The sequence below is a fragment of the Myiozetetes cayanensis genome, unplaced genomic scaffold (assembly GCF_022539395.1).
Source record: "Myiozetetes cayanensis isolate MyiCay16 unplaced genomic scaffold, myiCay2020 scf6-25, whole genome shotgun sequence".
NCBI classification, from domain to species: domain Eukaryota; kingdom Metazoa; phylum Chordata; class Aves; order Passeriformes; family Tyrannidae; genus Myiozetetes; species Myiozetetes cayanensis.
The window spans coordinates 45,277,072-45,298,817 of NW_026087853.1; the positions used below are offsets into that span (position 1 = coordinate 45,277,072).

Here is a 21,746-nt window from a genome sequence, read left to right on the forward strand (position 1 = left end):
CATTGTCAAGTAACTGTGGATTTAATCCTTTTAAAGCTGTGCTTTGGACTACTTAGAGTTTGCAGAAGCGTGGTGTGGTCTGGTGTGGTCTGTTAACACAAATGCTAAATTGTGCCATTCCCTTTTTGTGGTTCATGGAGGAAGGAAAATCCCTCTCTTCCTCTGAGCAGTTAGCACCAGAATTTAAGCTGGTGACTGCATATCAATTCTGGGTTGTAAGGTCAGTTAGCAAAGCTATAGTAGACTTGCACATATCTTGCTGACTTCACAGTAATAAAGCACAGGAAGGTGAAGTGACTGCTTGAACAGGCAGGTGAGGCTTTGAAAGTCTCTCACGATGATACTGCTGTTTTCTTACGCTGTTGATTTCTGACAGTGTTCAGCCTGCTGCTGGACTTGGTTCTGTCTTTGTCAGTGGGCAGCAGTATAAAGGTAGGCTAGAATTCAGATACAGGAACAAGAGACTTGAGGAAAAAAATATATATTTTTTAAATTTCTTTTGAAGGGGAGAAAAGTTTGCTTGGTTGCAGTTAAAGCTGAGTTTTAACAACAACTTTTTAAATTATTTTGACAAACCTTACCTCTAAAAATCTTCCTCCAGGGTTCACAGCCCTTTCGAATATTCTCAGGATACAAAGTCAGTTTTTAAAATGCTGGGAGACACCTGAACTTGCTTTGAAAGGGGATAGCTTTTAGATTCAGGATTAATTTAAATTAGTTACTGCAAAGGCAAAACTGTTCATTGCTTTCCTGTTCTTGAACACTGTATTGGCTTGGATTGTTGGGAATTTAACAGTTTTAATTTTTTCTTCCAAATAATTGTGAACTCTAATACTGCTACACTAAGTTTAGCTGTATTGAAGCCTTGATTTTCTGTTGAATAGTCTCCTGTTGGGCAAGCAGAACTGCACAGGCTCAGACAGCACACTTGTAATTATAAAATATACCTGAATTACATTAATAGGAGAATGTTATGAAACAGCTGAAGTGAAATTATGTACCTTAGATGAAATTACTTATTTTACTGTCTTAGCTATTTGAAAACGGGCATTTGTAGTCTAAACAACCTTTTCCATCTTTAAAAAGCAAACAAACAAAATCAAAATCCCAACAATCAAACCAACAAAATAGCCCCCCAAACCTGTAGAATTGATGTCTGTTTATTTAAAAAAACCCAACCAACCAAAAAAACCCAACAAAAACTTAGGGAAGTGAGATGACCTTCCTTGTTTAGAATGTAAATCCCTATACAATAAATGACCTTATGAACGTTGGTTTTAGTTACCTGCTTTATATGGCACCACAATATATTACTGGGTGGATTCTAACCACATGTTCCTCCCTGATTTTAAGGAGCAGTAGTTCATAAATACCACTCCTTACAGATGACCAAGTAAGAAAAACAACTTCAGTACTCTGCAGCCTCTCAGCTATCCTTACTTTGTTGAAGATGGACATGATCCTTCACATCGGCTTAAAGTGACATTTGCAGAACAGCCTTTGTAAGTTATTTTTTCTTCATATTCAACTTCTCTACAACGGTCTGTCAAATGTAAAAAAAAAAGAAAGAATTAGGGCAGAAATTTATCTTGATCTTCTTGAGTGACCTTTGTTAGATACCAGAAGCCTCCATACCTGGTTGCGTGGAAAGCCATTCTTACTGCATGAGATAATTAAATCACAAGTGACTAACACAGCAAGAGGAGGTTTTAAACTGGGCCCTGAAGATGCATGAGACGCTTACCATGGAGGACAACTAAGAACAGAGAGGTTGGTGGAATTACAAATGAGCAAAAAAAATCCTGTTAAGAACATAGTACAGATTCAGTCCAGCAGGAAAAAACTAATCCTCTGCTGAGAACACAAAGATGCATGTAAAACAACCAGCTGTCTCATTCTGGTGGAGTTATTTCTGGTTCTCAGACTTTGTAGTAGATTTTACTTACTAGAAAAATGCTTAGCTTACTCATTTTAAGGATGTATTTTTTGTAGACAGACATAAGTTCACTACTTTCCTTACAAGACAGAATGCCTAATGCCTCATAGCAGGTAATGATTAAATGTACCAATCTCATATTTTCTCCTGACTTGAAGCATGACACTTAAGCACTGTATGAAGCTGAAAGCTGACTGAAAACATAGGTTTTCCAAGGAGTTTAAACACAGTGTTTGAAGTTTATTTTAAGGACAACAAAGATGTTGAATACTACAAAGGCCATTCATGCACCACTCACACATGCTCCTGCACAAGGATCTCTTGAGCACATTCAGGTTCTGTGGTTAAAGAAAGGTTACAGAAGAAACCTGAACACTATTGCAGGGAAGACTCAGTTAATAGTGTAGTATATGTTTGGGATTTTCTTACTGGAAAATGGCAAGCAGGGTCAAATCCTGCCTCCTTGGGTCAAACTGTCATTTCCCAATGCTCGAGCAGTCAGTCAGTTTGAGGCTCTTTTTCTGCTAAAACTGAAATGAGCCTCTTTTTGGTACTGCAGCACTTGTGTGACAGCAGGATGAAGGACAGACTTGCATTTATTCATTTCTCTGTGAGTAGGTAATTCTGCCATGCCTTGTGGCTGAGCTGACTGACCTGGCCAAGCTGCCCTCTGACAATGTTAATGGTGGAAATGGAAATGGAAGGTTCAGCTACAGGTAACTGTACCCACCGTCGTATATTGATTCTCACATCGCTCTTTGAGAGTAGTAGTTAACCACAAATACAGTTTTCTTAAATGACTATTTGGAACCTTTTGTATAAATCAGTGTTCTGGATTAAGACTGATGTCTTGGTTGAATGGAGCATGGTATTCTGCTTTGTTCATTTTTCCTTCCTGTTAGAGCCAATTTCCTGGTTCAGTGGATCTGACTGTAATGACAAAATGAAGAACTTTGTGTGAGGACTCACAACTAAGGAAGTAGCATATTTGTCTGTGGAAAAGTTTTGAACACGTGCTTCAAAAAGATACAAATACTTATAATCTCATTATTAAGCAGGGTAGAAAAGGGGCAGACCTACTAGGATGCCTCCCTCCTGATTCTTGACAAAGATAAGGCAAGTGAAGAATGTAGATTTTCGCAAGCAAGACTGTGCTTTCTTTAGGATTTAAACACACAGAAAAGGAGAACAAGCAGTGAAGGCAGCATATGACAACGGAGAAGGCAATAGGGAACAAGGCAGTATGATGTGGCTGAAGTACACATTCCACACAGTTTCTCCTTTCTATGTTGAAAGCTCCCAAAAGAGAATGCAAAGTAGCTCAAATTGAGATGTTAACTCTTCTCTTGGTCCTCAAACAGTAGTTAAAACAAATCAACACCCAAAAAGAAACCATACAGTAAACCTACCTTCCATTCATAGATTGAACAGTGCATGTGTCACTCTGGTTTATTCTTAGAAGGTGTTAAACCATATCCTAGAAAGCACTGATTAAAAACTGCCTCACTGTTTCTAAATAAGAGTAGAAACTAGGCCTCTGCTACTTATACAGGGTACAGTTACAATCTTAGACACCTCTTGTGCATCCACACCATGTTCCTGACTCCTATACTGTAGATCCTAAAGTAGGACAGTTCCATTTCAAAGCAGTAGATAGATATTCCTTTGTGTGCATCACTTTACATGAAATGGTGTGGAAATTATAGAAAGTAGTATTCCTTCAATTTAAAAAAAATTAGGTGATCAATTATGCACAGCAACCAAACAAAAATATCTCTACCTTAAAAACTGTGGAAACAGTATCCAGCAGAAGAGGTAACAAAAATGCTGAACTGTGCAGGGTATATGAGAGCTAACAAGAGGGCTGCAGGGTAAGTCAGAAGATACCTTCTATTTGGACAGGCTGTCTTTCTTACAGTGCTTTTGAAGATCAGGAAATAGAGGTTCTGGACTCCTGATCTACATCCCGTCAGACTCTTTAACTCGTGCTTTTTAATGTCTACAGTATTGTATAGCAGGGAACCAGCTTGTGAAATCTAAGACATCAGACAACTACTCAACAAAAAATAATTGCATAAGGGACAAAAAGAAAAGATGGAGCCATTGGGTACAAGTTGTATCATAAAGAATGTGTAAAGAAAAAAGTCATGCAGTCGTTAAAAAAAAAAAAAGGTATTAAAAGCATGGTATAGGAAATGCTATGGATATACATTACCATGTGGAACTGTCACTGGCACAATAGAAGACAAGGATGTCGAGAGTCTAGAGGTGAAAGAAGATGATGTTGTGCGGGCAGTGGTTAATGTTGTTGTTTGCAAGGTGCTCCTTTCAACAGACTCTGTAGAAGCAGTAGTGATCACTAGGGGAGCGAATGTCGTTGTTGTAGATAAAACAGTCGGGACCAACAGTGGAGTGGATTTGGCAGAGATACTGGAAGGAATGGCTAATGAAGATGTTTTGCCATATGGAGAAAATGTGGTATTTTGGAAGGAAGAATATGGAGTACTCTCAGCAGACCTAAACGTGGAAGTAGTGAGGGGTGTAGGTGTAGGCACTGTGCTGACGGTTGGGGCCAAAGAAGAGAACGTAGATGAGGCAGTTGATGGCAGCTGTGTGCTGAGTGGGCTGCTGGGGGCAGGCGAAGAGCTGGGATTTGGAGATGTTGTTGCCAGAGGGAGTTCTGTGCTGCTTGGTGGGCTGGTCTCTGTGGTGACAGAGGTCTTGGAGGTGCTGCTGATGGAGGTGGAGGCCGTGGTCTTGTGTGTGGTCAGAGGTGGCTCAATATGTGGCACTGTTGACTTGTGGGTGACGGCTGTTGGGAGGAAAAGCACAGGTCAGTTGGGGATGAGGGAAAAGGAGGTGGGCAGAAGCCTTGGGCTAAGGCAATGAGCAAGAAGGCAGCCCTATGTTGCACCGTGTATTCCTGCAAAAGAGGGAGGTTTAGACTTCTGCCTCCATCCATAAGCCTCCACGTCACGCTTCGACTCAGTGATGGCCCCTTGGTGTGCTAGGCGATGGTGGGGTGACCCTGCTGAATGTAAAGTGCCCACCCAGCCACTCACTCACTCCCCCTCTTCAGGCATTGTGGAGAGAACTGCAAATACCAAAGCAAGAATAGGCTAGTGTGTCTGGATAAAGACAGTTTTTAGAAGAGAAGACAGTAAAGGAAAAACAAAGCAACACCCACTCACGAGGTGCAAAGACAGTCATTCACTCCTTCCCACCACTGGCCACTGCCCAGCCAGTCTCCAAGCAATGGCTACTTCCAAAAACTGCCCTGCCCCTCCATTGCACTGCTCAGCATGACTTTCTGTGGCATGGAGTGTCTCCTTGGCCACTGGCTTTGGGCTATGCTGGCTGAGTCCCTGAGGGACCTCATGGCCACTCCTTGCCCACTCCCTGGCTGGCAGGAGGAAAAACACAGGTGGCCTGGATGCTGTGCTAGCACTCCTCAGCAATCTCTAAAGCATTTGTGTGCCATTAACACTGCCTAGGAGCAACAGATAAAACAGCACCAGGAACCCTGCTGGGAACAGAAATTGGCTCCAACCCAAGCAGAGTCATTGCACAGGCCCAGGACTACACCAGGAACCAGGCTGGCAGTGGGAATGGAGGGCTGAGAATTGAAAAAAGTGCACAAGTGGGGTGTGGTCCTTGGATGGAATGCTGGAGGCAGAGATGGATGGATGGATTGGACAGATGGAAGGAAGGAAGAGAGCAGGGAATATTAGGTGGGAGCAGCAGGAAGGTGGTTCTGAGCCTTACTGGGCTGTGAGGAGCTCATCCACGTTGAGGACACAGTGGAGGAGGCAGAAGGAGCAGGTGATGGCACTGTGCTGGTTTTGGCTGTGGTGGGTGCAGAGGACTCTGTTGTAGGAGACTCCTGTGGAGCACTTGCCCTTGGGGACGAGGGTTTGGGCCTCAGGGTTGTGGGTGTAGGCGTGGGGCTGGTGCTTGGAGCTGCTGTGGAATAGAGTGTGGAAGTGGGAGCAGATGGCAGCCGGGTGCTGAGTGGGCTGCTGGGGGCAGGCGGAGAGCTGGGATTTGGAGATGTTGTTGCCAGAGGGAGTTCTGTGCTGCTTGGTGGGCTGGTCTCTGTGGAGACAGAGGTCTTGGAGGTGCTGCTGATGGAGGTGGAGGCCGTGGTCTTGTGTGTGGTCAGAGGTGGCTCAATGTGTGGCTCGGTTGACCTTTTATGGGTGACGGCTGTTGGGAGAAAAGCACAGGTCAGTTGGGGAATGAGGGCAAGAAGGGAAGGCAGAGGAGGTGGGCAGAAGCCTTGTCTAATGCATTGGGTAAGAAGGGCAGCTCCATATCACACTGAATCTCTTTGTCCAAGATAGAAGATTGGGCATCTGGCTCATTTTTGAAGCCTCCATGTCCTGCTTAGATCCTGTCATGGCCAATGTGTGTGCCAGGTGATGGTGGGGTGACCTGGCCGCATGCAAAGTGCCTACCCAGCCACTCACTCACTGCCACTCCTCAGACATGGGAATAGAAATGAAGAGGCCAAAGCACCAATACCCACACTTTTCAGGGTAGAAGCAATTTTCAGAAGTGAAGAAACTAAAGGAAAAATGAACCCAGACCCACCCATGAGGTGCAGTGGCAGTCACTCACTGCCTCACTCTGCTGGCCAATGCCCAGCCAGTCTCCAAGCAATGGCTACTTCCAAAAACTGCCCTGCCCCTCCATTGCACTGCTCAGCGTGACTTTCTGTGGCATGGAGCGTCTCCTTGGCCACTGGCTTTGGGCTATGCTGGCTGTGTTCCTGAATGACCTCATGGCCACTCCTTGCCCACTCCCTGGCTGGCAGGAGGAGAAACACTGGTGGCCTGGATGCTGTGCTAGCACTCCTCAGCAATCACCAAAGCATTTGTGTACCATCAACACTGGCTCGGATCCACAGCTAAAACACAGCACCAGGAACCCTGCTAGGAACAGAAATTGGCTCCACCCCAAGCAGAGTCACTGCCCAGGACTTCATCTGGAATGAGGCTGGCCAAAAGCAGTGGGAATGAGGGGCCCAACACCCAAACAAATGCCCAAGTGAGATGTGGTTCTTAGATGGAAGGATACAAGGAAGGAGAGAAAGAAGGGAGGGATGGAGGGCCAGAGCAAGCAACGAAGGGAGGGAGCAATGGAGGGAGCTGGGAAAAGCAGGCAGATGAGGTCCAGAAGAGAGATACAAAGATGATCAGTGGACTGAAGGCGATCTCTAAACATGATCAGTGGAGAGACCTGGGGAGCTGGGCCTGTTGAATCCTGAGAAGAGAAGGCTGAGCTGGGATCTCATCATTGGATACAAATATCTCAAAGGCAGGTGCCAAGAGCATGGAGGCAGACTTTTTTTGGTGGTGCCCAGTGACAGAACAAGGAGCAATGGCCATGGAATGAAACACAAGAAGTTTCACTCAGCCTGAGGAACAATTTCTTTACACTGAGAGGAGCAGAGCAGTGGAACAGGCTCTCTCCAGGGAGAATGTGGAATCTCCTGCTCTGGAGACATTCAAAACCCATCTGGACACATTCCAGTCTAACCTGCACTAAGAGACACCTTCTTGGCAGGGGTGGACTAGATGATGTCCAGAGGTCCCTTCCAACCCTAACAATTCTGGGATTCTGTGAGCAGCAGGACATGAAGCAGTGAGTCTTACCAGGCTGTGAGGAGCTCAGCCATGTTGAGGACACAGTGGAGGAGGCAGAAGGAGCAGGTGATGGCACTGTGCTGGTTTTGGCTGTGGTGGGTGCAGAGGACTCTGTTGTAGGAGACTCTTGTGGAGCACTTGTCATGGGGGAAGAGGGCTTGGGCCTCAGGGTTGTGGGTGTAGGCGTGGGGCTGGTGCTTGGAGCTGCTGTGGAATAGAGTGTGGAAGTGGGAGCAGATGGCAGGCGGGTGCTGAGTGGGCTGCTGGGGGCAGGCGAAGAGCTGGGATTTGGAGATGTTGTTGCCAGAGGGAGTTTTGTGCTGCCTGGTGGGCTGGCCTCTGTGGAGACAGAGGTCTTGGAGGTGCTGCTGATGGAGGTGGAGGCTGTGGTCTTGTGTGTGGTCAGAGGTGGCTCAATGTGCGGCTCGGTTGACCTTTTATGGGTGAAGGCTGTTGGGAGGAAAGCACAGGTCAGCTGGGGAAGAGGGAAAGAGGGGAAGGCAGAGGAGGTGGGCAGAAGCCTTGTCTAATGCGTTGGGTAAGAAGGGCAGCTCTATATCACATTGAGTCTCTTTGTCCAAGATGGAAGATTGGGCTTCTGGCTCCTTTCTGAAGCCTCCATGTCCTGCTTAGATCCTGTCTAAGTGTATGCCAGGTGATGGTGGGGTGACCTGGCTGCATGCAAAGTGCCTACCCTGCCACTCACTCACTGCCACTCATCAGACATGGGAATAGAAATGAAGAGGCCAAAGCATCAATACCCACACTTTTCAGGGTAGAAGCAATTTTCAGAAGTGAAGAAACTAAAGGAAAAATGGACCCAGACCCACCCATGAGGTGCAAAGGCAGTCACTCACTGCCTCACTCTGCTGGCCAATGCCCAGCCAGTCTCCAAGCAATGGCTACTTCCAAAAACTGCCCTGCCCCTCCATTGCACTGCTCAGCATGACTTTCTGTGGCATGGAGCGTCTCCTTGGCCACTGGCTTTGGGCTATGCTGGCTGTGTCCTTGAGGGACCTCATGGCCACTCCTTGCCCACTCCCTGGCTGGCAGGAGGAGAAACACAGGTGGCCTGGATGCTGTGCTAGCACTCCTCAGCAATCACCAAAGCATTTGTGTACCATCAACACTGGGTCAGACCTGCAGCTAAAACACAGCACCAGGAACCCTGCTAGGAACAGAAATTGATTCCACCCCAAGCAGAGTCATTGCACAGGCCCAGGACTTCATCTGGAATGAGGCTGGCCAAAAGCAGTGGGAATGGGGGGCCCAACACCCAAACAAATGCCCAAGTGAGATGTGATTCTTAGATGGAAGGATACAAGGAAGGAGAGGGAGGGAAGGATGGAGAAATGCAGGGAGCGATGGAGGGAGCTGGGAAAAGCAGGCAGGAGAGGCCCAGGAGAGAGATACAAAGATTATTAGTGGACTGGAGCATCTCTCATATTTGGAGAGACCTGGGGAGCTGGTCCTGTTGAATCCTGAGAAGAGAAGGCTGAGACAGGATTTCATCGTTGTATACAAATATCTCAAAGGCAGGTGCCAAGAGCATGGAGGCAGACTTTTTTTGGTGGTGCCCAGTGACAGAACAAGGAGCAATGGCCATGGAATAAAACACAGGAAGTTTCACTCAGCCTAAGGAACAACTTCTTTACACTGAGGGAGCAGCTGAAGAGGCTCCTCAGGGAGATTGTGAAGTCTCCCTGTCTGGAGACATTCAAAACCCATCTGAAATGAATTCCAGTGTAACCTGCATTAAGAGACACCTTCTTGGCGGGGGGGGGGTGGTCTGGATGATGTCCAGAGGTCCCTTCCAATCCTAATAATTCTGGGATTCTGAGAGCAGTGGGACAAGAAGGAGTGAGTCTTACTAGGCTGTGAGGAGCTCAGCCATGTTGAGGACACAGTGGAGGAGGCAGAAGGAGCAGGTGATGGCACTGTGCTGGTTTTGGCTGTGGTGGGTGCAGAGGACTCTGTTGTAGAAGACTCTTGTGGAGCACTTGTCATGGAGGAAGAGGGCTTGGGCCTCAGGGTTGTGGGTGTAGGCGTGGGGCTGGTGCTTGGAGCTGCTGTGGAATAGAGTGTGGAAGTGGGAGCAGATGGCAGCCGGGTGCTGAGTGGGCTGCTGGGGGCAGGCGAAGAGCTGGGATTTGGAGATGTTGTTGCCAGAGGGAGTTCTGTGCTGCTTGGTGGGCTGGTCTCTGTGGAAACAGAGGTCTTGGAGGTGCTGCTGATGGAGGTGGAGGCCGTGGTCTTGTGTGTGGTCAGAGGGGGCTCAATGTGCGGCTCGGTTGACCTTTTATGGGTGACGGCTGTTGGGAGGAAAGCACAGGTTCAATGAGGGTGAGAGCAAGAGGTGAAGGTAAAGCAGGAGGGCACAATCCACACACTTGAAAAACAAGCAAAGAGTGCAGTGCTGTCCTGCACTGATTATTCCTCTGAAAGAGGGAGGACTGGGACTGTGGCTCCTGTCCACAAGCTGCTACCTGGTTCCTTCCCCAGAAAGGGAGAAAATGGACAGGGTGCCTTCCTAACCTCTGCCTCTTCCTAGAAAGTATCATTTCTGGATTTACATGCCTCTTCCTTCAAGGAATGGGCAGAGCATAAGGACTATCCACCTTAGAGACGGGCACACCAAGATACTTGGGAGAGTCACGTGCCCTGTGGCCATAGCAAAGGACAGCCATACCACAGTGCTGATGTGGAAAGGACTGGGAATGGAGAGCAAAAACTGAAACAACAGTGCAAGGGACCTGCACAGCTAGAAATGAAGGTGGGAAAAGGGAGAGCAGGCAGAAGCAGCAGGACTTGTAGCAGGCAGGCTTACCAGGCTGTGAGGAGCTCAGCCTTGTTGAGGACACAGTGGAGGAGGCAGAAGGAGCAGGCGATGGCACTGTGCTGGTTTTGGCTGTGGTGGGTGCAGAGGACTCTGTTGTAGGAGACTCCTGTGGAGCACTTGTCATGGAGGAAGAGGGTTTGGGCCTCAGGGTTGTGGGTGTAGGCGTGGGGCTGGTGCTTGGAGCTGCTGTGGAATAGAGTGTGGAAGTGGGAGCAGATGGCAGCCGGGTGCTGAGTGGGCTGCTGGGGGCAGGCGAAGAGCTGGGATTTGGAGATGTTGTTGCCAGAGGGAGTTCTGTGCTGCTTGGTGGGCTGGTCTCTGTGGAAACAGAGGTCTTGGAGGTGCTGCTGATGGAGGTGGAGGCCATGGTCTTGTGTGTGGTCAGAGGTGGCTCAATGTGTGGTTCGGTTGACCTTTTATGGGTGATGGCTGTTGGGAGGAAAGCACAGGTCAGTTGAGAATGAAGGCAGGAGGCAAAGACAAAGGAGGTGAGCAGAAGTCTTGGACTAAGGAACTGGGCAAGAAAAGGAGCCCTGTATCGCACTGAGTCTCTTTGGCCAGGATTTTGGCCTCCGGGTCCTTCTTGGAGCCTCTGCGTCCCACTTAGATCCTGTCATGGCCAGTGTGTGTGCCAGGTGATGGTGGGATGACCTGGCTGCATGCAAAGTGCCTACCCAGCCACTCACTCACTGCCACTCATCAGACATGGGGAGAGAAGTGAAGAGGCCAAAGCATCAATATCCACACTTTTCAGGATAGAAGCAATTTTCAGAAGTGAAGAAACTAAAGGAAAAACGAACCCAGACCTACCCATGAGGTGCAGTGGCAGTCACTCACTGCCTCACTCTGCTGGCCAATGCCCAGCCAGTCTCCAAGCAATGGCTACTTCCAAAAACTGCCCTGACCACTCCTTGCCCACTCCCTGGCTGGCAGGAGGAGAAACACTGGTGGCCTGGATGCTGTGCTAGCACTCCTCAGCAATTTCTAAAGCATTTGTGTGCCATCAACACTGGCTCGGATCCACAGCTAAAACACAGCACCAGGAACCCTGCTAGGAACAGAAATTGGCTCCACCCCAAGCAGAGTCATTGCCCAGGACTTCATCTGGAATGAGGCTGGCCAAAAGCAGTGGGAATGAGGGGCCCAACACCCAAACAAATGCCCAAGTGAGATGTGGTTCTTAGATGGAAGGATAAAGGTAAGGAAAGGAGGGAGGCAGGGAGGGAAGGAGAGTAGAAGGAAGGGAAAACAGCAGGGAGGGGGTGGAAAAGGGATGGAGGGAGCTGGGAAAAGCAGACACAAGATGTGTAGAAGAGGCACACAAAAATGATCAATGGATTCTAGCGTCTTTCATATTTGGACAGACTGTTGATAGGCCTGTTGAGTCTAGAGTAGAGAAGACTGAGAGGGGATCTCATCATTGTATACTAGTATCTCAAAGGCAGATGCAAAGTGGATGTTGACACTTTCATGTTGGCACCCAGCAACAGGACAAGGGACTAAAATAAACTAAAACACAAAAGGTTTAATTAACCCAAGGAACAACTTCTTTACACTGAGGATGGCAGAGCAGTGGAACAGCCTCGCCAGGGAGATTGTGGAAACTCCCTCTTTGGAGACATTCAAAACCCATCTGGATGCATTCTCTTAGCATAACCAACACTAAGAGACCCCTTTTTTTAGCAGGGGTGTTGGACTAGATGATGTCCAGAGGCCCATAAAACCCTAAGAATTCTGGAATTCTGTATGCAGTGGGACATAAAGGAGTGAGTCTTACTGGGCTGTGAGGAGCTCAGCCATGTTGAGGACACAGTGGAGGAGGCAGAAGGAGCAGGCGATGGCACTGTGCTGGTTTTGGCTGTGGTGGGTGCAGAGGACTCTGTTGTAGAAGACTCTTGTGGAGCACTTGTCATGGGGGAAGAGGGCTTGGGCCTCAGGGTTGTGGGTGTAGGCCTGGGGCTGGTGCTTGGAGCTGCTGTGGAATAGAGTGTGGAAGTGGGAGCAGATGGCAGCCGGGTGCTGAGTGGGCTGCTGGGGACAGGTGAAGAGCTGGGATTTGGAGATGTTGTTGCCAGAGGGAGTTCTGTGCTGCTTGGTGGGCTGGTCTCTGTGGAGACAGAGGTCTTGGAGGTGCTGCTGATGGAGGTGGAGGCCGTGGTCTTGCGTGTGGTCAGAGGTGGCTCAATGTGTGGTTCGGTTGACCTTTTATGGGTGACGGCTGTTGGGAGGAAAGCACAGGTCAGCTGGGGAAGAGGGAAAGAGGGGATGGCAGAGGAGGTGGGCAGAAGCCTTGTCTAATGCGTTGGATAAGAAAAACAAGTCCATATCACACTGAGTCTCTTTGTCCAAGATGGAAGATTGGGCTTCTGGCTCCTTTCTGAAGCCTCCATGTCCTGCTTAGATCCTGTCATGGCCAATGTGTGTGCCAGGTGATGGTGGTGTGACCTGGCTGCATGCAAAGTGCCTACCCAGCCACTCACTCACTGCCACTCATCAGACATGGGAATAGAAGTGAAGAGGCCAAAGCATCAATATCCACACTTTTCAGGATAGAAGCAATTTTCAGAAGTGAAGAAACTAAAGGAAAAACGAACCCAGACCCACCCATGTAGTGCAATGGCAGTCACTCACTGCCTCACTCTGATGGCCAATGCCCAGCCAGTCTCCAAGCAATGGCTACTTCCAAAAACTGCTCTGCCCCTCCATTGCACTGCTCAGCATGACTTTCTGTGGCATGGAGCATCTCCTTGGCCACTGGCTTTGGGCTATGCTGGCTGTGTCCCTGAAGGACCTCATGGCCACTCCTTGCCCACTCCCTGATTGGCAGGAGGAGAAACACAGGTGGCCTGGATGCTGTGCTAGCACTCCTCAGCAATCTCTAAAGCATTTGTGTGCCATCAACACTGGCTCAGACCCACAGCTAAAACACAGCACCAGGAACCCTGCTAGGAACAGAAATTGGCTCCACCCCAAGCAGAGTCATTGTCCAGGACTTCATCTGGAATGAGGCTGGCCAAAAGCAGTGGGAATGGGGGGCCCAACACCCAAACAAATGCCCAAGTGAGATGTGGTTCTTAGATGGAAGGATACAAGGAAGAAGAGAAAGAAGGGAGGGATGGAGGGCCAGAGCAAGCAACGAAGGGAGGGAGCAATGGAGGGAGCTGGGAAAAGCAGGCAGATGAGGTCCAGAGGAGAAATGCAAAGATGATCGGTGGACCGAAGGTGACACATAAACATGATCAGTGGAGAGACCTGGGGAGCTGGACCTGTTGAATCCTGAGAAGAGAAGGCTGAGCTGGGATCTCATCATTGGATACAAATATCTCAAAGGCAGGTGCCAAGAGCATGGAGGCAGACTTTTTTTGGTGGTGCCCAGTGACAAAACAAGGAGCAATGGCCATGGAATAAAGCACAAGAAATTCTACTCAGCATAAGGAACAATTTCTTTACATTGAGAGGAGCAGAGCAGTGGAACAGGCTCTCTCCCCATGGAGAATGTGGTATCTCCTGTTCTGGAGACTTTCAAAACCCATCTGGACACATTCCAGTCTAACCTGCACTAAGAGACACCTTCTTGGCAGGCAGATAATGATGTCCAGAGGTCCCTTCCAACCATAACAAGTCTGGGATTCTTTGAGCAGCAGGACATGTAGCAGGCAGGCTTACCAGGCTGTGAGGAGCTCAGCCATGTTGAGGACACAGTGGAGGAGGCAGAAGGAGCAGGTGATGGCACTGTGCTGGTTTTGGCTGTGGTGGGTGCAGAGGACTCTGTTGTAGGAGACTCTTGTGGAGCACTTGTCATGGGGGAAGAGGGCTTGGGCCTCAGGGTTGTGGGTGTAGGCGTGGGGCTGGTGCTTGGAGCTGCTGTGGAATAGAGTGTGGAAGTGGGAGCAGATGGCAGCCGGGTGCTGAGAGGGCTGCTGGGGGCAGGCGAAGAGCTGGGATTTGGAGATGATGTTGCCAGAGGGAGTTCTGTGCTGCTTGGTGGGCTGGTCTCTGTGGAGACAGAGGTCTTGGAGGTGCTGCTGATGGAGGTGGAGGCCGTGGTCTTGTGTGTGGTCAGAGGGGGCTCAATGTGCGGCTCAGTTGACCTTTTATGGGTGACGGCTGTTGGGAGGAAAGCACAGGTCAGCTTGGGATGAGGGAAAGAGGGTAAGGGAAAGGGGATGGTTATAAGTCTTGAACTGGAAGCATGAGTAAAAATGGTAGCTCTGGGCTGCACAAATATTCTTGGTAAAGTTGGAGATCTGGGGTTGTGGCTTCTTCCTAAAAGCTGTAATAATTTTCCCCTCTAAAAAAAAAAGGGAAAAGGACAGGGTGCCTTCCAACAGGAAAGTTCGCTCTGCCTCTTCCTGGAAAAGTGTCCTATCCAGATGTGCATGTCACCCTTCAGTGAATAGGCAGGCTCTAAGGACTGCTGAGTCTGAGCCAATGAGGCCAGGCTACAGGGGCTAGACCAGTGCCACAGCGTCATAGCAAAGGACAGGCATAGCACACTGAGGATGCTAAAAGAAGTGGGAATGGAGAGCAAATTCAAAAGAAATGTGCAAGTGGTCTGCACTCCTAGAAAAGAAGAAGGGAAAAGGGAGAACAGGCAGAAGCAGTGGGACACAAAGGAGTAGGTCTTACCAGGCTGTGAGGAACTCATCCGTGTTGAGGACACAGTGGAGGAGGCAGAAGGAGCAGGTGATGGCACTGTGCTGGTTTTGGCTGTGGTGGGTGCAGAGGACTCTGTTGTAGAAGATTCTTGTGGAGTGCTTGTCAAGGGGGAAGAGGGCTTGGGCCTCAGGGTTGTGGGTGTAGGCGTGGGGCTGGTGCTTGGAGCTGCTGTGGAATAGAGTGTGGAAGTGGGAGCAGATGGCAGGTGGGTGCTGAGAGGGCTGCTGGGGACAGGTGAAGAGCTGGGATTTGGAGATGTTGTTGCCAGAGGGAGTTCTGTGCTGCTTGGTGGGCTGGTCTCTGTGGAGACAGAGGTCTTGGAGGTGCTGCTGATGGAGGTGGAGGCCGTGGTCTTGTGTGTGGTCAGAGGGGGCTCAATGTGCGGCTCGGTTGACCTTTTATGGGTGACGGCTGTTGGGAGGAAAGCACAGGTCAGCTGGGGAAGAGGGAAAGAGGGGAAGGCAGAGGAGGTGGGCAGAAGCCTTGTCTAATGCATTGGGTAAGAAAAACAAGTCCATATCACACTGAATCTCTTTGTCCAAGATAGAAGATTGGGCTTCTGGCTCCTTTCTGAAGCCTCCATGTCCTGCTTAGATCCTGTCTAAGTGTATGCCAGGTGATGGTGGGGTGACCTGGCTGCATGCAAAGTGCCTACCCAGCCACTCACTCACTGCCACTCATCAGACATGGAATAGAAGTGAAGAGGCCAAAGCATCAATACCCACACTTTTCAGGATAGAAGCAATTTTCAGAAGTGAAGAAACTAAAGGAAAAATGGACCCAGACCCACCCATGAGGTGCAAAGGCAGTCACTCACTGCCTCACTCTGATGGCCAATGCCCAGCCAGTCTCCAAGCAATGGCTACTTTCATAAAACTGCCCTGGCCACTCCTTGCCCACTCCCTGGTTGGCAGGAGGAGAAACACTGGTGGCCTGGATGCTGTGCTAGCACTCCTCAGCAATCACCAAAGCATTTGTGTGCCATCAACACTGGCTCAGACCCACAGCTAAAACACAGCACCAGGAACCCTGCTAGGAACAGAAATTGGCTCCACCCCAAGCAGAGTCATTGCCCAGGACTTCATCTGGAATGAGGCTGGCCAAAAGCAGTGGGAATGGGGGGCCCAACACCCAAACAAATGCCCAAGTGAGATGTGGTTCTTAGATGGAAGGATAAAGGTAAGGAAAGGAGGGAGGCAGGGAGGGAAGGAGAGTAGAAGGAAGGGAAAGTAGCAGGGAGGGGGTGGAAAGGGAATGGAGGGAGCTGGGAAAAGCAGACACAAGATGTGTAGAAGAGGCACACAAAAATGATCAATGGATTCTAGCATCTTTCATATTTGGACAGACTGTTGATAGGCCTGTTGAGTCTAGAGTAGAGAAGACTGAGAGGGGATCTCATCATTGTATACTAGTATCTCAAAGGCAGATGCAAAGAGGATGTTGACACTTTCGTGTTGGCACCCAACAACAGGACAAGGGACTAAAATAAACTAAAACACAAAAGGTTTAATTAACCCAAGGAACAACTTCTTTACACTGAGGATGGCAGAGCGGTGGAACAGCCTCGCCAGGGAGATTGTGGAGACTCCTTCTTTGGAGACATTCAAAACCCATCTGGATGCATTCTCTTAGCATAACCAACACTAAGAGACCCCTTTTTTTAGCAGGGGTGTTGGACTAGATGATGTCCAGAGGCCCATAAAACCCTAAGAATTCTGGAATTCTGTATGCAGTGGGACATAAAGGAGTGAGTCTTACTGGGCTGTGAGGAGCTCAGCCATGTTGAGGACACAGTGGAGGAGGCAGAAGGAGCAGGTGATGGCACTGTGCTGGTTTTGGCTGTGGTGGGTGCAGAGGACTCTGTTGTAGAAGACTCTTGTGGAGCACTTGTCAAGGGGGAAGAGGGCTTGGGCCTCAGGGTTGTGGGTGTAGGCGTGGGGCTGGTGCTTGGAGCTGCTGTGGAATAGAGTGTGGAAGTGGGAGCAGATGGCAGGTGGGTGCTGAGTGGGCTGCTGGGGGCAGGCGAAGAGCTGGGATTTGGAGATGTTGTTGCCAGAGGGAGTTCTGTGCTGCTTGGTGGGCTGGTCTCTGTGGAGACAGAGGTCTTGGAGGTGCTGCTGATGGAGGTGGAGGCCGTGGTCTTGTGTGTGGTCAGAGGTGGCTCAATGTGTGGCTCAGTTGACCTTTTATGGGTGATGGCTGTTGGGAGGAAAGCACAGGTCAGCTGGGGAAGAGGGAAAGAGGGGAAGGCAGAGGAGGTGGGCAGAAGCCTTGTCTAATGCATTGGGTAAGAAAAACAACTCCATATCACACTGAGTCTCTTTGTCCAAGATGGAAGATTCGGCTTCTGGCTCCTTTCTGAAGCCTCCATGGCCTGCTTAGATCCTGTCATGGCCAATGTGTGTGCCAGGTGATGGTGGTGTGACCTGGCTGCATGCAAAGTGCCTACCCAGCCACTCACTCACTGCCACTCCTCAGACATGGGAATAGAAATGAAGAGGCCAAAGCATCAATACCCACACTTTTCAGGGTAGAAGCAATTTTCAGAAGTGAAGAAACTAAAGGAAAAACGAACCCAGACCCACCCATGAGGTGCAATGGCAGTCACTCACTGCCTCACTCTGCTGGCCAATGCCCAGCCAGTCTCCAAGCAATGGCTACTTCCAAAAACTGCCCTGCCCCTCCATTGCACTGCTCAGTGTGACTTTCTGTGGCATGGAGTGTCTCCTTGGCCACTGGCTTTGGGCTATGCTGGCTGTGTTCCTGAATGACCTCATGGCCACTCCTTGCCCACTCCCTGGTTGGCAGGAGGAGAAACACTGGTGGCCTGGATGCTGTGCTAGCACTCCTCAGCAATCTCTAAAGCATTTGTGTGCCATCAACACTGGCTCAGACCCACAGCTAAAACACAGCACCAGGAACCCTGCTAGGAACAGAAATTGGCTCCACCCCAAGCAGAGTCATTGTCCAGGACTTCATCTGGAATGAGGCTGGCCAAAAGCAGTGGGAATGAGGGGCCCAACACCCAAACAAATGCCCAAGTGAGATGTGGTTCTTAGATGGAAGGATACAAGGAAGGAGAGAAAGAAGGGAGGGATGGAGGGCCAGAGCAAGCAACGAAGGGAGGGAGCAATGGAGGGAGCTGGGAAAAGCAGGCAGATGAGGTCCAGAGGAGAAATACAAAGATGATCAGTGGACCAAAGGCGACACATAAACATGATCAGTGGAGAGACCTGGGGAGCTGGACCTGTTGAATCCTGAGAAGAGAAGGCTGAGCTGGGATCTCATCATTGGATACAAATATCTTAAAGGCAGGTGCCAAGAGCATGGAGGCAGACTTTTTTTGGTGGTGCCCAGTGACAGAACAAGGAGCAATGGCCATGGAATAAAGCACAAGAAATTCTACTCAACATGAGGAACAATGTCTATACATTGAGAGGAGCAGAGCAGTGGAACAGGCTCTCTCCCCATGGAGAATGTGGTATCTCCTGTTCTGGAGACATTCAAAACTCATCTGGACACATTCCAGTCTAACCTGCACTAAGAGACACCTTCTTGGCAGGCAGATAATGATGTCCAGAGGTCCCTTCCAACCATAACAAGTCTGGGATTCTTTGAGCAGCAGGACATGTAGCAGGCAGGCTTACCGGGCTGTGAGGAGCTCAGCCATGTTGAGGACACAGTGGAGGAGGCAGAAGGAGCAGGCGATGGCACTGTGCTGGTTTTGGCTGTGGTGGGTGCAGAGGACTCTGTTGTAAGAGACTCTTGTGGAGCACTTGTCAAGGGGGAAGAGGGTTTGGGCCTCAGGGTTGTGGGTGTAGGCCTGGGGCTGGTGCTTGGAGCTGCTGTGGAATAGAGTGTGGAAGTGGGAGCAGATGGCAGCCGGGTGCTGAGTGGGCTGCTGGGGGCAGGCGAAGAGCTGGGATTTGGAGATGTTGTTGCCAGAAGGAGTTCTGTGCTGCTTGGTGGGCTGGTCTCTGTGGAGACAGAGGTCTTGGAGGTGCTGCTGATGGAGGTGGAGGCCGTGGTCTTGTGTGTGGTCAGAGGTGGCTCAATGTGTGGCTCGGTTGACCTTTTATGGGTGAAGGCTGTTGGGAGGAAAAGCACAGGTCAGTTGGGGATGAGGGAAAGAGGGGAAGGGAAAGGAGATGGTTATAAGTCTTGAACTGGAAGCATGAGTAAAAATGGTAGCTCTGGGCTGCACAAATATTCTTGGTAAAGTGGGAGAACTGGGGTTGTGGCTTCTCCCTAAAAGCTGTGTTTATTATCCCCTATAAAAAAAAAAGGGAAAAGGACAGGGTGCCTTCCAACAGGAAACTTCGCTCTGCCTCTTCCTGGAAAAGTGTCCTATCCAGATGTGCATGTCACCCTTCAGTGAATAGGTAGGCTCTAAGGACTGCTGAGTCTGAGCCAATGAGGCCAGGCTACAGGGGCTAGACCAGTGCCACAGGGCCATAGCCAAGACAGGCAGAGCACACTGAGGATGCTAAAAGAAGTGGGAATGGAGTGCAAATTCAAAAGAAATGTGCAAGTGGTCTGCACTCCGAGAAAAGAAGAACTGAAAAGAGAGAGCAGGCAGAAGCAGTGGGACACAAACGAGTGGGTCTTACCAGGCTGTGAGGAGCTCAGCCATGTTGAGGACACAGTGGAGGAGGCAGAAGGAGCAGGCGATGGCACTGTGCTGGTTTTGGCTGTGGTGGGTGCAGAGGACTCTGTTGTAGAAGACTCTTGTGGAGTGCTTGTCAAGGGGGAAGAGGGCTTGGGCCTCAGGGTTGTGGGTGTAGGCGTGGGGCTGGTGCTTGGAGCTGCTGTGGAATAGAGTGTGGAAGTGGGAGCAGATGGCAGCCGGGTGCTGAGTGGGCTACTGGGGGCAGGTGAAGAGCTGGGATTTGGAGATGTTGTTGCCAGAGGGAGTTCTGTGCTGCTTGGTGGGCTGGTCTCTGTGGAGACAGAGGTCTTGGAGGTGCTGCTGATGGAGGTGGAGGCCGTGGTCTTGTGTGTGGTCAGAGGTGGCTCAATGTGCGGCTCGGTTGACCTTTTATGGGTGATGGCTGTTGGAAGGAATATACAGGTTCAATGAGAGTGAGAGCAAGAGGTGAAGGTAAAGCAGGAGGGCACAATCCACACACTTGAAAAACAAGCAAAGAGTGCAGTGCTGTCCTGTACTGATTATTCCTCTGAAAGAGGGAGGTCTGGGACTGTGGCTCCTGTCAACAAGCTGCTACCTGGTTCCTTCCCCAGAAAGGGAGAAAATGGACAGGGTGCCTTCCTAACCTCTGCCTCTTCCTAGAAAGTATCATTTCTGGATTTACATGCCTCTTCCTTCAAGGAATGGGCAGAGCATAAGGACTATCCACCTTAGAGATAGGCACGACAAGGTACATGGCAGAGTCATGTGCCCTCTGGCCATAGCAAAGGACAGCCATCCCACAGTGCTGATGTGGAAAGGACTGGGAATGGAGAGCAAAAACTGAAACAACAGTGCAAGGGACCTGCACAGCTAGAAATGAAGGTGGAAAAAGGGAGAGCAGGCAGAAACAGCAGGACATGTAGCAGGCAGGCTTACCAGGCTGTGAGGAGCTCAGCCATGTTGAGGACACAGTGGAGGAGGCAGAAGGAGCGGGTGATGGCACTGTGCTGGTTTTGGCTGTGGTGGGTGCAGAGGACTCTGTTGTAGAAGATTCTTGTGGAGTGCTTGTCATGGGGGATGAGGGCTTGGGCCTCAGGGTTGTGGGTGTAGGCGTGGGGCTGGTGCTTGGAGCTGCTGTGGAATAGAGTGTGGAAGTGGGAGCAGATGGCAGGCGGGTGCTGAGTGGGCTGCTGGGGGCAGGCGAAGAGCTGGGATTTGGAGATGTTGTTGCCAAAGGGAGTTCTGTGCTGCTTGGTGGGCTGGTCTCTGTGGAGACAGAGGTCTTGGAGGTGCTGCTGATGGAGGTGGAGGCCGTGGTCTTGTGTGTGGTCAGAGGGGGCTCAATGTGCGGCTCGGTTGACCTTTTATGGGTGAAGGCTGTTGGGAGGAAAGCACAGGTCAGCTGGGGAAGAGGGAAAGAGGGGATGGCAGAGGAGGTGGGCAGAAGCCTTGTCTAATGCGTTGGGTAAGAAAAACAAGTCCATATCACACTGAGTCTCTTTGTCCAAGATGGAAGATTGGGCTTCTGGCTCCTTTCTGAAGCCTCCATGTCCTGCTTAGATCCTGTCTAAGTGTATGCCAGGTGATGGTGGTGTGACCTGGCTGCATGCAAAGTGCCTACCCAGCCACTCACTCACTGCCACTCATCAGACATGGGAATAGAAGTGAAGAGGCCAAAGCATCAATACCCACACTTTTCAGGATAGAAGCAATTTTCAGAAGTGAAGAAACTAAAGGAAAAATGGACCCAGACCCACCCATGAGGTGCAATGGCAGTCACTCACTGCCTCACTCTGCTGGCCAATGCCCAGCCAGTCTCCAAGCAATGGCTACTTCCATAAAACTGCCCTGGCCACTCCTTGCCCACTCCCTGGTTGGCAGGAGGAGAAACACTGGTGGCCTGGATGCTGTGCTAGCACTCCTCAGCAATCACCAAAGCATTTGTGTGCCATCAACACTGGCTCAGACCCACAGCTAAAACACAGCACCAGGAACCCTGCTAGGAACAGAAATTGGCTCCACCCCAAGCAGAGT

At 49.9% G+C, this 21,746-nt stretch overlaps 1 protein-coding gene across 1 annotated transcript in view; it reads right to left on the reverse strand.

The window, feature by feature from the left end:
• Positions 1–4,943: 4,943 nt before the first annotated feature.
• The window catches only part of MUC6 (mucin 6, oligomeric mucus/gel-forming), a 47,010-nt gene continuing 30,207 nt past the window's right edge, over positions 4,944–21,746 (reverse strand). The window contains exons 34-37 of the mRNA XM_050336701.1: positions 9,456–9,896; positions 7,594–8,034; positions 5,835–6,142; positions 4,944–4,964 (exon numbers count right to left, since the gene is read on the reverse strand). Of these exons, the coding sequence (XP_050192658.1) occupies positions 4,944–4,964; positions 5,835–6,142; positions 7,594–8,034; positions 9,456–9,896 (1,211 nt within the window). The remainder of the gene's footprint in view (positions 4,965–5,834; positions 6,143–7,593; positions 8,035–9,455; positions 9,897–21,746) is intronic.